General features: G+C 36.2%; 2 protein-coding genes across 2 annotated transcripts; one reads left to right on the top strand and one right to left on the bottom strand.

Annotated features, from left to right (window-relative positions):
- Positions 1-247: 247 nt before the first annotated feature.
- On the top strand, positions 248-5,629 carry IRE (AGC (cAMP-dependent, cGMP-dependent and protein kinase C) kinase family protein). The gene is made up of 17 exons (XM_089603605.1): positions 248-664; positions 762-832; positions 962-2,050; positions 2,546-2,718; positions 2,827-3,091; positions 3,179-3,271; positions 3,362-3,502; positions 3,603-3,695; positions 3,770-3,971; positions 4,057-4,142; positions 4,232-4,320; positions 4,402-4,453; positions 4,525-4,581; positions 4,671-4,838; positions 4,922-5,002; positions 5,117-5,204; positions 5,283-5,629. The coding sequence occupies exons 1-16, from the start codon at positions 283-285 to the stop codon at positions 5,198-5,200; spliced, it is 3,126 nt and encodes a 1,041-aa protein (XP_089459731.1). The 5' UTR covers positions 248-282; the 3' UTR covers positions 5,201-5,204; positions 5,283-5,629.
- Positions 5,630-7,074: 1,445 nt separating this feature from the next.
- On the bottom strand, positions 7,075-8,970 carry LOC149379942 (MYB-like transcription factor ODO1). The gene is made up of 2 exons (XM_089603606.1): positions 8,561-8,970; positions 7,075-7,721 (listed from the first exon to the last, which is right to left on the bottom strand). The coding sequence occupies exons 1-2, from the start codon at positions 8,821-8,823 to the stop codon at positions 7,223-7,225; spliced, it is 762 nt and encodes a 253-aa protein (XP_089459732.1). The 5' UTR covers positions 8,824-8,970; the 3' UTR covers positions 7,075-7,222.
- Between the last annotated feature and the right edge of the window lie 7,262 nt (positions 8,971-16,232).

The raw sequence follows: 16,232 nt of genomic DNA, 5'->3' as shown, positions 1-16,232 counted from the left end.
CTTTGTAAGATGTTATTATCTTATCTTATTTCTAATGGAAGTTTAGTGTATTTTTTCTAAAAAAAATAAATATTCATGGACCAATTGTATTATTCATAATAAAAAAAAAAAAAACAATTCCGTTATTGGAACGCCTCAAACCGTGTAGTCATCGTGCCTTCCACATTTCCCGCGAAAATATAGCCTCTCATCATTCTCTGTCTCATCTTTTCTCTTTCTTTCTTCCTTTCTTCTTTCTCATGAGGAACCCAATTCCAATCCCCAACCCGAACCCGGTTTTCCATGTCCGACGACACATCATCGCTCAGCGGAGACCCCGAAACGACGCCGTCGTTGCCGTCTCCGACCACGAACTCTTCACCCAAAGCCAAGCTCCTCAAAATCCCTCCGATCCCGGTCCGAGGGAACACCAGAAGTGATTCGGAGGAAAGCGGAGAAGAAGAAGCAGAAGACGATGACAACGCCGAAGAAGAAAAAAAAGAAGAGGAGGAAAATAATGGCTCTCCTTCTGCGAAAGTATTGCCGTTCGGACTAAACTACATTCGGACTCGCTCGATTCCTTCTCCGCTAGGGTTTTCATCTTCTCCGAATCGCGATGGATTCGAGCGTTCGAACAGCAGGGCTAAGATCGACCAGAGCTCGCCTCTGATTTCAATGGAACAAGGTATCTTCAATCCTCCATTTTCATTCTATACCGATCGAAACGTATCGCCTTCGCTTCTTCATATAACATTGTGACACTACTTTACATTATCTTACAGGTAGAAAGGTTCACTGGATCCAATCAAACTCCGGGAAAAACCAGTCTCCGAGCAGCAATCAAGCCCTAGAGGTACACTTAAAAAAATCAAATAAAAATTCAAGAACAACGCTTTTTTTTTTTTTTTTTTTTTTTTTTTTTTTTTTTTTTTTCCTTTTATGATAAATAGGCGAAACTTGTTTGGTTGTCTGTTTTCGGAAGGGAAATTACTCGGCGTACGCGAAGGAGATACAGTCGCCAAGGTTCCAGGCGATACTCCGCGTGACGAGCGGTCGGAAGAAGCGACCCGGCGGGGACGTGAAGAGCTTCTCCCACGAGCTGAACTCGAAGGGAGTGAGAGCGTTCCCGGTGTGGCGGCCTCGGGCTTTAGGCCACGCGGAGGAGATCATGGCTGCCATTAGAGCCAAGTTCGACAAGCTCAAGGAAGAGGTCGACGACGACCTCGGAGCCTTCGGGTCGGACCTCGTCGGAATCATCCACTGCCCCGGCGTGGCGGCGGGCATGAAATCCTCCGTCGAGGACCTCCTCTTGGTGGCCCGGCGGTGCGTGAAGATGGAACCCGACGAGTTCTGGGTCAAGTGCGAGGCCATCGTCCAAGAGCTCGACGACAAGCGCCAAGACCTCTCTCCGGGCCTGGTCAAGCAAGCTCACACTCGTATGCTCTTCATCCTCACCCGGTGCACGAGGCTCGTCCAGTTCCAGAAGGAGACGGGCTTCGACGAGGATCGGATTCTCGGGCTCCACCAGCTCAGCGACCTCGGGGTCTACCCGGACCAGCTTCTCGAGGCCCTCCACCGCGACATCTCCGGCGAGAATCCGCCTCCCAAATCCTACCGGATGTCCTCGTGGAGGAAATTGCCTTCCCCGGCCGCCAAGCACAACAAGAAGCCCGAGACGAAGCCCGAGCCGGACCACCATGATCATCATCATCAGCAGAGTCCGATGATGATCTGCAGGATCTGCGAGGTGGAGATTCCGACGGCCCACGCGGAGGAGCACTCGAGGATTTGCACGCTGGCGGACCGGTGCGACCTCAAGGGGCTGAGCGTGGACGAGCGGCTCCGGCGGGTGGCGGAGACGCTCGGGAAGCTGGCGGAGCCGTCGGCGGCTTCTTCGTCGCCGGGGCGGGAGTGGTTTCCGCGGAAGGGATCGGAGGACGAGACGGCGATGGACTCGTCGGGTGGGAGCGTGACTCCGCGGTCCCCGCTGATGACGCCGCGGACCGGCCACGTCGAGCTTTTGCTCGTCAATGGTCGCAAAACGACGACGGAGCTCGAGAACCATGACCAGGTTAGATAGGAGAGTCTTGTCAACTGGTTTAGATGTGGAACCCCATAATGTATCGGATGTTATTTGTAACGAGTAGTTATGTTTGTTAGTTGGTTAATTAGTCGCATTTTATTCATGAAATGGGTTGGATTGGTATTAGTCTGGATACAGAAAAATAATTCTATTAGATCTAATAAGTACCTAGCTAGTGTCAGAATTGAGAATTTTTTTTGGCAGATCTTTAGTATTCTCTTATTTATTACCTGTGTCTACTATCAAAGCTCAAATGAGCACTAGTCTAGTGATAATGGGCTCTGACCCAAGATGAGTAAACCCCAAAGAGTCACCATGACATATTTAGGATCCCACATTGTTTAAAGTTATAGGACTCAACCGAGTTTATAGGATCATAGGTTATTCCTGTTGATTTTGAGATGGAACTCCATGTCGTCATGAATTTCGATTTGGTATAGTTTGTTGAAATTAATTTTTATTTTTTGTGCCTGTTATGGAAAGATTCTGAAGCTGATGGAAGTGGCTCAAGCCGTGGCGAATGTGAAGACGTGCAACTACAGCGCGTTGCAGTACATGGTAGAACGGCTCGAGTTTCTCAAGTATGTCATCCAGGACAGGAAGGTCGATGGACTCGTCGTAGAGACTTTTGGGAGATGCATTGAGAAGCTGATACAGTGAGTGAAACATCTCTCTATATATATATGTGTGTGTGTGTGTGTGTGTGTGTGTGCAATCCCTGTTTTCGAGAATTTTACAGCTGAGTCTCTTTATGTTCGGGTCAGGGAAAAATATGTACAGCTGTCTGGGGAGATAGAGGATGAGAAAGTTGAGCAATCAAATTGCATGGTTGATGAGGAGAGCTCGGTGGAGGAAGATATGGCGCGGAGTGTTCGCACTAGTCCACTGCGAACCAGTCCCATGAACGCTTGCCCCCGGGACCGCACAACCATCGAGGATTTCGAGATTATTAAGCCGATAAGCCGTGGAGCGTTTGGTCGGGTCTTCCTAGCCAAAAAAAGATCGACTGGTGATTTATTCGCTATCAAGGTAAATATGAGAAGAAGAAAAAAAATCCTAGTATAGTGAGACTTGCCACATCGTTTTGAATCACGAACTTAGCTTTTTGTTTTTCAGGTGCTGAAGAAGGCTGATATGATCCGCAAAAACGCAGTTGAGAGTATTTTAGCTGAGCGCAACATTCTTATTGCTCTTCGCAATCCTTTTGTGGTACTGAGCTGAAACAAATCTTTGAACTACTTGTATCGGAGAGATGAGAGGTTGAATGTGGGTGCTCATTTTTTATCCCTCAATGAACAGGTCCGCTTTTACTACTCTTTCACATGCAGAGAGAATCTCTATCTGGTTATGGAATACCTAAATGGCGGTGATCTTTACTCTATGTTGAGAAATCTGGGCTGCTTGGATGAAGATATGGCTCGTATATACATCGCTGAAGTTGTAAGGAGGAAAAAAAAAACCAATATCATCATAGTTTCATTAGTTTCGTAATAGAAGTTTATCGCTCACATGCTTTTTCGTTTTCTCTTTTTGGTTCCAGGTTCTTGCCTTGGAGTATTTACATTCTTTAAGCGTCATTCATAGAGATTTGAAGCCAGATAACTTGCTGATCGGTCAAGATGGTCACATCAAGGTTAATACTCTCCAATTATATTCACAGTTTTGCCGTGTTTGCTCAACAGTCCTAACACGCAATTTTGATTACAGTTGACAGATTTTGGGCTGTCCAAGGTTGGACTAATCAACAGCACAGACGATTTGTCGGCTCCGTCAGTCAGCGGGGCCAACTTCCTAGGTGATGACGTGGCTAAAACACCGCGCTCTTCAAAGAGAGAAGCGAGGCAAAAGCAGTCTGTTGTTGGAACCCCAGACTATTTGGCTCCAGAGATACTTCTTGGAATGGGACATGGTAATCTTTCATTCACTAAAGAATAAAAACTAAAAAAGGATAATAAAATATCATAATTATTTTGCTCATTATTTTTTTTTTGCAGGTATTACGGCTGATTGGTGGTCCGTCGGTGTTATTCTTTTCGAACTTCTTGTGGGTGTCCCACCTTTCAACGCCGATCATCCTCAGGTAGGTCATCAAGGGAGTTTTATTTGAAAATTAAGAGTGAAAATCTGTATCATCATCGTTGTAGCTCATGATTTTTGTTTCTATTTCAGAAAATTTTCGATAACATCATAAACAGAGATATTCCCTGGCCAAAGACACCCGAAGAAATGAGCTTCGAAGCTTATGATATCATTGACAAGTAAGTACTTCTAAAACACATATATATATATATTTTTTTTGTTCCAATACACGGTTTGATAAATCTTACACACAATATCAGATTGCTGACAGAAAATCCAGTTCAACGACTAGGAGCTACCGGGGCGGGAGAAGTAAGTTCATGATCAGGAAAAAAAAAATCATTTGAAGTCATGAGATAGCCTCATTCTAATTCAACTTGCAGGTGAAGAAACACCCGTTCTTCAAGGACATCAACTGGGACACACTTGAAAGACAAAAGGTGATTTTCCAGGCGAACAAGCTCTTCAAGTATATCAGAGAGTAACTAAATTCTGTAAACCGATATCGTTTTGTTGTGTCCCGGTTTAGGCAATGTTCATACCGACTATAGAGGAAGCCCACGATACGAGCTATTTCATGAGCCGGTTCATATGGAACCCTGAAGATGACCAAGTCAACGGAGGCAGCGATTTCGATGACATGACTGAGACTTGTAGCACCGCCTCCTACACCTACAGCAACGTCCATAGCGAAGATGTAAAAAAAAAAAGAAAGAAAGATATAATATTATAGCGAATGCTTCTCTTTCTCACTCACTCTCGTGTGTTTGTGTCTCTTAGGGAGATGAATGTGGAAGCTTGGCAGAGTTTTCTTCTCCAGCCCCAGCCGTTCGGTACTCGTTTAGCAATTTCTCGTTCAAGGTACAAAATCACGGGTCAATCTAGTGATTGAGGTTTTTTTGTTTTTTGTTTTATAATTTATTATAAACCAACTTTTGTAACACAATTCAATCTTGAGTGTGTATATGCTCTCAGAATCTGTCTCAACTGGCTTCTATCAATTACGATCTTATTGTGAAAAGCCTCATGGAAGCATCGGATAAACCACCTGTCCCTTGATAAGGTACGTTTTTTTCGTTATAATTATTTGACAATTGTTGCGTTGTAGAATAAGCTATTAAAATTTTCATTTATGTCACAGTCGCTTCGTGAGAAAAAGGCTGCGTCTGTATTGCGCCGATGCAAACAGTAATGATTTATTTCTTACTCTCAATGGCAAAAGCTAGAGTTGGGTTTTGTCTCTTTCCAATTCCATGTTGCGTATAGGAAGTTCTGAAAATGATCATGCGGTTTTTTTATTTTGACCACATGATTTTATTTATTTATTTTTTGTATCTTGTATGTATATACTTAGATTGGTTGTCATTTAGATTTTTTTGGTTATCACCCACTTTTTATAACGTTTTGTTTGTCAATACGAGGTAAGATTTTACATGACAATGTATAGCATTGAGTTGAGATTATTTTTTTGCCTTTTCATATTCTCATGCCATGGGAACATGTTTATGTAATGCCAGATTATCTGCAATAGTATACACCTATATTTGCCATGAATGATTAGTAGCCGGAAAAAAATAAATGCCATTGCAATGACGTAATGATATCGTGTAAATCATCCATCATGACGATATATTTTAGTAACAAAAAGTACCAATTTTTATCATAATAGCATCAATAAAATACATCGAACTTTAAAGTCAGGAAATAAATATTTTATATATACCTTATTCATAATCATAAGTACCAAAAAAACGACAAAATCAAAGCGTCTTAATAAAATTAGTGAAGTGGTCCAAAATCAGTACTAATTTAAATATATATATATATATATATATATATATATATATATATATATATATATATTGTATGAAAGCATGGGACTCAAGCTTTTGACAGTATTACACATTTTTTTTGGGTATAATCTTATTCTTTTTTCTTTTTCTTTTTTTTGCTTGAAGGGTATTGTCTTATTCGGTCTCAACTTTATGAAGCTCTGCTAAGGATATGCATAAAAAAGAGCTTAATTTCACATATCCAAAACCGGACCTATCCTTCCTAGTTATGAGAAAAAGCTTTTAGATTACTAGAGTAAAAATAATCCACGTTAAAATATCAAAGCTTCGCTTGAAATTTATTTAGTTCTCTTAAATAGAAAGTTTGAGGCTTTAAGACTTTGAAGAACTACCAAAATTATGTACCATTGTTGAGTCGAGGCTATACACATTTTGGAATCTTTCAAACTAAGCAATAATCAGACATTGAACAATTAGATTTATGATTATGGGTATATATATTAGTCAGTGCGTACACATTGTTATATTGCCGAAAGGTAGAAAATAGTTTAAAATATCCGTTGGAATATTATCCACGATTGATTTGTTGATTTGTTAATTAAATACCATATCTAAATTGTTCTGCATATGCCAAAAGAGTACAATCCATATTCCATTGTTTTCAACCCCATTACCATAATTCCCAAACTCCAAAGTGGGGTGAACTTTTTTGGTGGCACGTCGACTGGGTTGCTAAAAAGGTGCTAGAAAATAACATTTGAATATTCTAGTTCTTGCTTCAAAAAGAATATATAAAATAATAAATTAAAAAATAAATAAAATGGCAACTTCCTTTTCCTATTTACTTTCCGACCCTTTCATCCACGTACACAAAAGAATAATGACAAATTGAAATTTCATTCTTGGCAAAATGATTACAATACAAACAAACATGGAATATATTAAAAATGTTAACTGACACTTTTTTCTCGTGGCCACTTTTGGACATAAAACTATAAAGGAACTACATATATAATAACAAAATTAAAAAAAAAAAAACGTTAACAAATGAACCTCAATCCAAAAGGGAAAGCCAAATAAATAATTCATAGACTCAAACTGTAAAACATAAGCCAATAGCGTTCAAGAGGAATAAGATCATGATAAAAAGCCAACAGTCTTCTTCATTGTCACTTCTTTTCAATATGCACACTTATTAGTTATTATTAAATTTCTCCACAAAGGTCTCTTTTTTCTTTTTCTCCCCTTCTTTCTTTCAAGTCGTGTAAAAATTAAAATAACAAACATGTCATTGAAGAAACCAAGCCCAAAGCTCTCCATCGTCCCCTAAATCCTTACTTCCCAACAAGGACACTCCAAAATCGCTATAGTCGTGATCAGAGGATGAACAAACCGGGAAATTCCACGAAGAATCTTCTAGAAGTACCGTACTACTCTCCGACAACAAGTAGCTCATCAGCGGATCGTCATGGGCGATGATTTGATCCGACGGCTGGGATTCCGTGGAGGAATTCTCTGTTTGGAGGCTTGAATTGAAGCTACTTGTAGTACAAATAACACCATTATTATTATTAGTTTCTTGGTCATCCATCACTATGGTATTAGAAACATCTTCATTAATGTCACAACTTGGCTTGTCTTGTTGAGGACTTGTTTGGTCGCTGAGTGGTTCGTGCGTAACCGGATCAATTCCCATCTTAATCAGCTTTTTCTTAATGTGAGTGTTCCAATGATTCTTGATCTCGTTGTCCGTTCTTCCCGGCAATTTTGCCGCTATTTTGGACCACCTACAATTAGAATCAATAATAAAACTTTAATATGTACAAAATATTTGTGTATTCTTGTCTCAAGTAACAAATATTAGTTGCACCGTGGTCCCTCGACGTTATGGATTGTGACATATTGATCCATATTCTTTTTTTCTTCTTTTGATGACTTTAGTCCTTAAACGCGAAAAACTTGTCACTCGTACTCTTTTGTCTATCTTCAATCAATTTTTTTTTATTTTTATTCTTATTTTTATAGAATCTTAAATGTGTGACTTAAACATCATTTTATCGTGGTAAAATTGTCATTTTAAATGAAGAATCATAACTGAATCAACCAATGGTAGAGCTAGGTTATGTAGTTAGGGGGCCGAATTTGAATTAAAAAATTATCTAAATTCTGTAGAGGGGCGTGTAAGAAAAAAAAAATACTCAGAGGATAAATATGAAAAATATATATAATTTTAGGCTAAAATGTAAAAGTAAAAAAATTATAGTTTTCAAAAATTTAAAAGTAAATAATTGAATTTTTAAAAGTTCAAGGTGATTTTCTCCCCTTTCCCTAACCTAGCTCTGCATTTGAAATCGACTGGAATTAAGTTTTAGCAATTAAACCCATAGGCCGGGACACTCAAAATTCCGTCCAAAAATTATTTTAAATATTACCATTTTACCCTATAAAAAATTTGACTGAAGTTAAGCAGGAGTATCACTTGTGCAAAATTTTCCAAATTCAACGACTCTTAGTTGGTGTAAGAAAAAAAGGGGACTCTTTAGCCAAAGCTTTAAAAAGCTCAAAGACATGAAAACAAAAACAAAAAAATGTATATATGTTTTGGTAACTATACGAATAACGGTACCTATTGCCGAGGCGGGCGTGGAGGTCGATAACGAGCTGTTCCTCGGCGTCATTGAGGAGGCCACGCTTCAAGTCGGGACGGAGGTAATTAGTCCACCGGAGACGACAACTCTTCCCACATCGCCGGAGTCCGGCGAGTTTTGGGACGGCCCGCCAACAACATTGGCCGTGAGTCAGTATGAAATTCACCAACTTCTTGTCCTCCTCCGCCGTCCAAGGCCCTTTCTTCACGCCAAGCTTGTCACAACATGGTTGCCTTCCCATTATCACTACTATTATTATAATAATTATAAAATGAAGTCTTTATATATAGTTTACTATATAGAGAGAGAGAGAGAGAGAGAGAGAGAGAATTAAGAGTGTACTTAGATTATTAGATGTTTTGCTACACAACACACTTTCCAAGTAAAGCGAGCCAAGCCTCTTCTTCTCACCCACCTTTATATACAAGTGCGAATTTGGGCCCCTATTTTTCTTGTGGTGCTTGCTTAGTTATTATTAACTATTGTTCTTCTTAGTAGTACTCGTCACACGCTTGTCTGATGGGCGTATGTGACACTTCATCTTCATGTCATCACTAACTAAATAAATAAAATATAAAAACTCTCTCTTTCTCTCTCTCTCTCAATTCATTTTTGCCTGTATTGATGATGAGCCCTTTTTAATTTTCTAATTTATATTATTTTATTGTACATACTACGTAGAATTTTAGCATAACTTTCATTTTTGCGGAAAAACATCGTCGTGTTTCAGTTTCAGCCCCTCACTCGAATTTAATAACTATGTTCTCTGGCTAGTTGAACTGTGTCATCACATTATTTTCATGCTGTGTGATTCATCGGGATTTTTTTCATTATTATTATTATTACGGACATTTTGGTTCATTAGGGTTTTTGTTTTCGTCTTTCAGTACCTTTTTTTTGGCGGTCAAAGTGATATATAATACTATAGCATATACATAGCCAGATTTTGCAATTGATTATTGCTTCTTAATATTGTAGAGTGTCCAAGATGGCACAGACAAACTAATTGTCTGATTTCAAAAGCATGCATTGCGACATGGGGAACCAATTAATTAAAATTGGAATGTAATCAAATTAATTAATTACGTACACACACAAGGAAGGTATAAATTTACTTCACATGGGACTCTCTGTATAAGTATTTGATATCCTCAATACGCACGCATATAGCCCCACAAAACGGCTATTCTTTGGTATCATTCTAGTTGCATTTTTTTTTCTTCCTTTATCATGGCAAGAAAATGACTGTGTAGTCCATGTTTTTACGCATCATTTCCTTCCAAACAAAAAAAAAAAAACAATAATAATAATAAAAAATTGTTTTAGTGCTTTTCACGCGCTCGGAGGAGTTATATACAAGAGTCACAAAGAATATGAGTGGCTCTCAAATTAGTAGTTTATATATAAATCGTATATACAATTGACATATACATTATAGCGACGAATTATTACACTTTATACAATAAGATTTCTTTACTAAAATAAACTATGGTCCACCAACATTGCCACTTAATTGAAAGGTATATGGGACCTAAGACTGTTCTGGTCCTGTGTAAATTGATTAATTATTTTAATGGATTTCGTTGTGGGTTTTCTTGATGTATATATATGATCATGGCAAAAAAAAAAAAAAAAAAACTTAATTAGTACGGGCTTTACTTTTCCAGATCTTATACACATTTGATAGCCTACAACTATATATGCAACTATATATGGTCGTTTCTTAGTCTCTCACTCTTACTTAAGCATTTCATCATCTGGATCGTCATATCCACTATACTCTTCTACAACCAAAATTTGAGCTTTATCTAGAAATATACCAATCGATAGTTTTCAATCTTTCCTGAATAATAACACACTTAGACTTTGCTATGTAACACAAAGCCTTCGTTCCATTGGTTCTCACTTCCAAGGAATATTGGCAAATGACAACTCATTATTTTTCTAGTCTTATCTATCCTCCAACAACTTCCTTTTGTTATATACGTACTTTATCTAGTATTTTCTTTCCCTTTTCTGGTGCAAGTGCTATGTCTAGTGAAAATAATGAAGGCAAGAGGAAAAAAGAAGCAATATATTTCTTAAGATTCTCTTAGAATGCTTAATTTATATATCCCTGATAACGAACATACATATACACACTCTTTTTATATGCTTTAATTAGTACCCTATAACTAATACTTGTAATAAATGAGTGACATGTAAATAAATGGACTAGATTTCTAGTACTAGGTGACATTTCCAAATGCGAACTAATTGATCAAATGAGCGTAATATATGTTTTAGTATTGTTATCCCACTAAGATTGGTGATGCAATACGTGACTTGCTTTATCGTCATTAATTAGGGCAACTTTTCGACAACGCATACAAAGATTCCAAAATAAACATTCTAGTATTAAAAAAACTCATAATTGTTTCATTGAAAATACTTGTTTTATTTAACTTTCAAAGCGAGATGAGGTGCGTTTGGTGAGGTGAGAGAGATAGAGACTAACCAAATTAATAAACTTCTAAGCTTTTTAGTGACATTTTCTTGGGAGTCATGGAGTGAGAAAGCAGCAATCAATCTCTCTCTCTCTCTCTCTCTCTCTCTATCTATATATATATATATATATATATATATATATATATATGTATATGTAGGTATATATATAATAAAATAACCTAGTCATTCTGATCAGATAGGATAGCCACTAAGAGATGAACGACTATAAAATTTTGTTTGGAACATGAAAAATGCTGAGAGGCAAAAAAATACGAGGGAAAATGAATATGCTAGAAAAAAATAAGTGGAAATATCGAAATTATATGTTTTATTTGGAAGTTATTTAAAATAAGAGGGAAAGAATATGGATTGACTTCATTAGTCATCCAATTTTTCTTGAAAAATAGATTCCCTTTGTTAGTTATACATTTTCTCTCATTTTGTCATGCTATCTATCTAAACAACACACACAAAAAAAAAAAAAAAATTATATTCTCATTGTTTCTCATTTTTTTTTAGTTCCAAAAGGAGCCTAAGTTAATACGCGACAATCTCAATAAGATCTAAATATAAGAAGAAACTAACAAGATCATAAGACTAGTAAACCAATAGTAGAATGTGGCCACGAGCTGAATAAATAACTGCTTGAAGTCCCCCAACTCGATGAGTGAAACTCTAACTAATCAAATGGCACATATTGACAAGAAATAAATATACAATCATGAGTCTGATTAACTCTCAATCCTAAAAAATCAGACTGAATAGGGAAAGAAGCATGGAAGCGAAAAAACACATTTTCTTATTCGTCAACAATCTTCCATATTGCACCATATACCCCTTAACATAAATATTAGTTCGTAATTAAAGACAACATCGCTTTGAATTTTTACTCTGTTCGGGCGATATAGTCTTGCTTGACCTTCGGTTACGGTGTGGCAATTATTCTTTGCTTGGAATATTATACAAAATAATTAGGAAATTAGCCATATTTACACTTTTAGATTGCTATTTAGCCAATTTTTAGTAAATATTTGGTAAATAACCATGTCCACGTATTTACATCCGTAAATTGATTAAAATACTCAATTTTATTTCCCGTCCAATGAGAAATAAAATAGAGTATTTTAGTTAATTTACAATTGTAAATACGTGGACGTGACTATCTCCTAAATATTTATTCAAAATTGATTTAGCAATTTAAAAATATATATATATATAATAGACTATATATATATTCATTTTTATTAGCCATGCAATCTTTTATAATTTCAACGAGACCACAATTACACCTCCACTCTCGCGTGCAACTACTAAATTAAGTGAGTTTGACATGGCCGACAAAATTTTAAAAGAAATTGAAAAGAGAGAAGCTTTCAGAAGAAAAAAAAAGAAAGAAAGGAACAATATTAATGGGATTTCCTTATATATATATATAGCTGAGTTTGAGAACACAAATCTTGTTCAAATGGATATGTTTTCATTTGATTTGGGAATGATTAGATCTGGATGTTAATAACATCCCAAGAATTTCAGTGGGCTGTGTACTTATCAATGATTATGTAAAAGAACGCAGAGCAAATAGTTTTCAACATTACGCTGTGATCGTTTATTTACGAGAGTTTAATTTTACTTATTTACTTATTATAATTGTTATTGTTTTTCAACTTCAAAGTAATAAGTGAATGATGATTGATGTTTGTCGTCTAACTTCGAGTTCTTCCACCACTTGGCATTAAAAGCGGCACGTTTCAGATGAAATATATCATAAAAATATATATATTATTTAGAAATATACGACAACAGTTTAGCTATACCGTCCAACCAATGTTATTCGTTCAAAACATAGTGAAAAATTATTAAAGTGCCTCGTCACCCACTATATTTAATATACTCGCAAAAAGTCCAAGCTAGGCATACTAAAAGAAAAGTGAAAAAGGAAATAATAAGGCTGTACTAATTAGACGCTTGCCCTAAATCCGTTGTATTATTAGCGTATATGATGAGTGTTTATGCAATCTTTCCATTACAAAGATTGTTACAATCATATTCTTTGGGGCAAGCGATAATACCACTTCTCCTCCTATAAGTAAGATGCAGAATCGAATCCTATCGGATCGTATTGCATATATTTATTTAATTCTGGTGTGTGTTTGTGTGTTAGCATGATAAAATTCTCATATTTGTCCAACCCCACATATATATATATATATATATATATATATATATATTATCTGCTCTTGTATCATTGACTAGTAATGCCCTCCTAAAAAAAATCGTTACAATTATATGTCAAACGTTAATGGTGCTTACTGCATTATATAATTTTAAGATTTAGATTAGGTGCCACTATTTTCTTTATGATATCTTTATTTATATAAAGACATGCGTTTAATCCTAAAAATAACGAAATATTTTTACTATTAAAGTTCGAAGGATTTTTTTTGTGTGCTCCTCATCTTCTCATAGGGTTGGTCTCGGTTATGACTCCGGTTGATATCGTTTTCTATCTCTGAGGGGAAGACTAAGGGAGGACATATAGTTGTGGATTTCGTACATCAACATGTTGGTTGTTGTTGAACGTTTGGAAGAAGAGAATCGAAGTGCGACTACAAAGTTGTTGGCACAACATGGGTCGACGGTGACAACGGAATGACGGTGGTTATGAGCTACAAGGGTATGGCGTGGATCTACAATCTGAGTACGAATGTGCGATGATGATGGTGAGGCGACAGTTGCTTCCAATAGTGTTGCAGTGACGATCGTCGACAAGGGTCTTGTGATGGTGGTAGTCGTCAATGGTGTTGTGGCGAGAGTTATCGTTAGTTGTGGTGGTTTGGCAAGAGTAGTAGGTGCTGAGCTTGGTCGATGTTAATGGCATGGAGATGTCGGAGCATGTGGTTCGATGTACTATGATACCTCGGACATTTGTCATGGGCAAAGCTCATGGGTCAATAGACCTCATGTGGTTGATGAGTCTCTCTCTCCGCGAACAACGGTACTATATCAGTGTTGTTATGTGTACTACTTTATATCTATCTTTTTAAGTTGATTTTGCCTGTGACTTCTTATTGTTGTCGTATTATGCTTGTTTTGTTTTGGATTAAGGGAGGTGGATTAGCCGCGTTCCACTATGCTAATGTGGGTTTCTTGTTAGATTTTTCTCTATATAGGCTGAAAAATCATATTATTCATAGTCATTGGACCATGGTTGTTTGGATTGAGTATTTCAAAAGAGTCAAATGAGTGCACGAATTTTAATATGCTCTATATCTTTTTTTGTGTTGGAAATATGTGTACAAAACGAGCGAACACCTATATTAAGTCTATGTTGTGTCTAAGATGTGTTAATCACATATATCAAATGGTGTTTTACCCTTGTTCTAATGAGTAGTGTCTTGTGGAAGAGTGAAGGATCTCTAGGCTGAGGGGTTTGATGAGAAAGAGTTTACAAATATGTGTCCTTGTATCTATGATATTATTAGTAAATTACTTTCCATCGATAAGTTTACACCATATTTCATCTTTCAGATTAAGTAGTTTTGCTATTAAACGGGGTTACAATTTTCAGTGTCCTTTACAGTTTTTCTAGCTGATTGATTAATTGCTCTATTTATCCTGTAGTTGTTCAACTTATTATTATAATATTAATTGAATAACCTATTACATGTTTAATAGTGTCTATGATTTTTGAATAAACGCAAAACTGTATGAAATTGTGTGGCTTAAGTGTAAAGCGATATTGCCTTACTCTGGTACATAACTATTAATTTGTTTATGATAGTTAAAACAAAAAAGGTTGATAAGTTTTTTTTTATCTATATTATTATTCGGAAAATAAAAAAAATAATATTTTTAAAGTGTAATATATGTGGCTATTTTAAATCTTATAAAAATAATTTTGTTTAAACTGTAAATAGTTATTTGGGGTTTTTTTTTAATAAATGTCCTAAACAAAGTTAAATAAATGTTAAAAAAGTTAACAAATATAATTTTTTTTTTTTTAAATTTAGAAAAATAATTGTTTACAAAAAAAAAAAAAAAAAACACTTTCGCGATTAATTAAAAAAAGGTAATTTAGCAAAATAGCCGACTCAAACCTTAAAAATTGCTAAATAGCCAAGGTTTTGTAAATACTAAGTAAATAGCCAGTTATCATTAACTGCACGTCCAAATTTACAGAAACACCCATACATTTTCCTGCCCAATCGTCACACCTGTTGACTTAAAAAAAAGGAAACGTGATTCCGAGAATCGAGGACATTAATTACATTTATTTGAAAACCGTCCAACATCACAACCGCATTTCTCTCGGCCATTAAGAAAAAAAAATTCTCCTAAAAATATTCCAAATCGCTTCACTCTTCCCCGACAAACTCTATTCATCTTCTCCGACGAACTATTTCGGCCACAGGATCTCAAACTGGTATGCATGTGTAGAGTTATTCCTATTGTAACTCGTATATACAATTTTTAATCATCGATTTACACAACAAAATAATGAAAAAGTGATTTTTATTGGAGCGGTTATGAAATAAAATGGTGTAAAGTATTCTTCTTCATCTGGGTAATGTGTCGATGGTTAATGTTCGTGTTTCCTAAATTTATCCCAAAATCCTAATCATTGCAATGAAATTTGTTGATCCGGCTATTGTGATTTAAAACACCTTTGCATATATTTACTGCATAATATGTCTAGTTCTAAATTTGTTATAACTAAATTGTAATATTAACACGTATTTACTGTAAAACAGGGTTAATAGGGCTCAACCACGATGACGAGAACGAAAATAACTGCCGTCAGATATAGAAGCTCATAATAACGCCGTTTACCGAAAACAGTTTGTAAATCATTTTGATTACATTCTGTATTTACACCACCTGACAATGTGTTATGGTTTTCCAGCTATTGACGTTCAAAAAGCTTCACTGCAACATAACAGCGACAGTAAATATACGTAAATACAAAAGTAATTTTATGTAAACCAGTGCGAGAATAGACTAAAATTAAAAAAAAATGAGAAAAATACACCACCTGATTCATTCAGAGAAAACTCAGCCATCTTGAGGATAAGTGATTTGTTCAAACCTGTGAATGATTTTCGGCCATTAAATTAAAAAGTAAAGAAATAATTAGAATAGAAAAAAAAGGAATAAAGAAAAAAT

Source organism: Urtica dioica, chromosome 12, assembly GCF_054948205.1.
Source record: "Urtica dioica subsp. dioica isolate 48M chromosome 12, U.dioica_male_clone48M_v1_H2, whole genome shotgun sequence".
Classification (NCBI taxonomy): domain Eukaryota; kingdom Viridiplantae; phylum Streptophyta; class Magnoliopsida; order Rosales; family Urticaceae; genus Urtica; species Urtica dioica.
The sequence above is the reverse complement of the archived record's forward strand: the minus strand, read 5'-3'. Positions and strand labels throughout refer to the sequence as shown.

What these genes read in the sequence shown, in the direction of transcription:
- IRE (XM_089603605.1), top strand. Translation starts at nt 283, where the DNA reads ATGTCCGACGACACATCATCGCTCAGCGGAGACCCCGAAACGACGCCG. An exon ending in AGCTCGAGAACCATGACCAG is followed by an intron (nt 2,051 to 2,545) that starts GTTAGATAGGAG and finishes TGTTATGGAAAG; the next exon opens with ATTCTGAAGCTGATGGAAGT. An exon ending in ACTTCTTGGAATGGGACATG is followed by an intron (nt 3,972 to 4,056) that starts GTAATCTTTCAT and finishes TTTTTTTTGCAG; the next exon opens with GTATTACGGCTGATTGGTGG.
- LOC149379942 (XM_089603606.1), bottom strand. Translation starts at nt 8,823, where the DNA reads ATGGGAAGGCAACCATGTTGTGACAAGCTTGGCGTGAAGAAAGGGCCT. An exon ending in CACGCCCGCCTCGGCAATAG is followed by an intron (nt 7,722 to 8,560) that starts GTACCGTTATTC and finishes TTCTAATTGTAG; the next exon opens with GTGGTCCAAAATAGCGGCAA.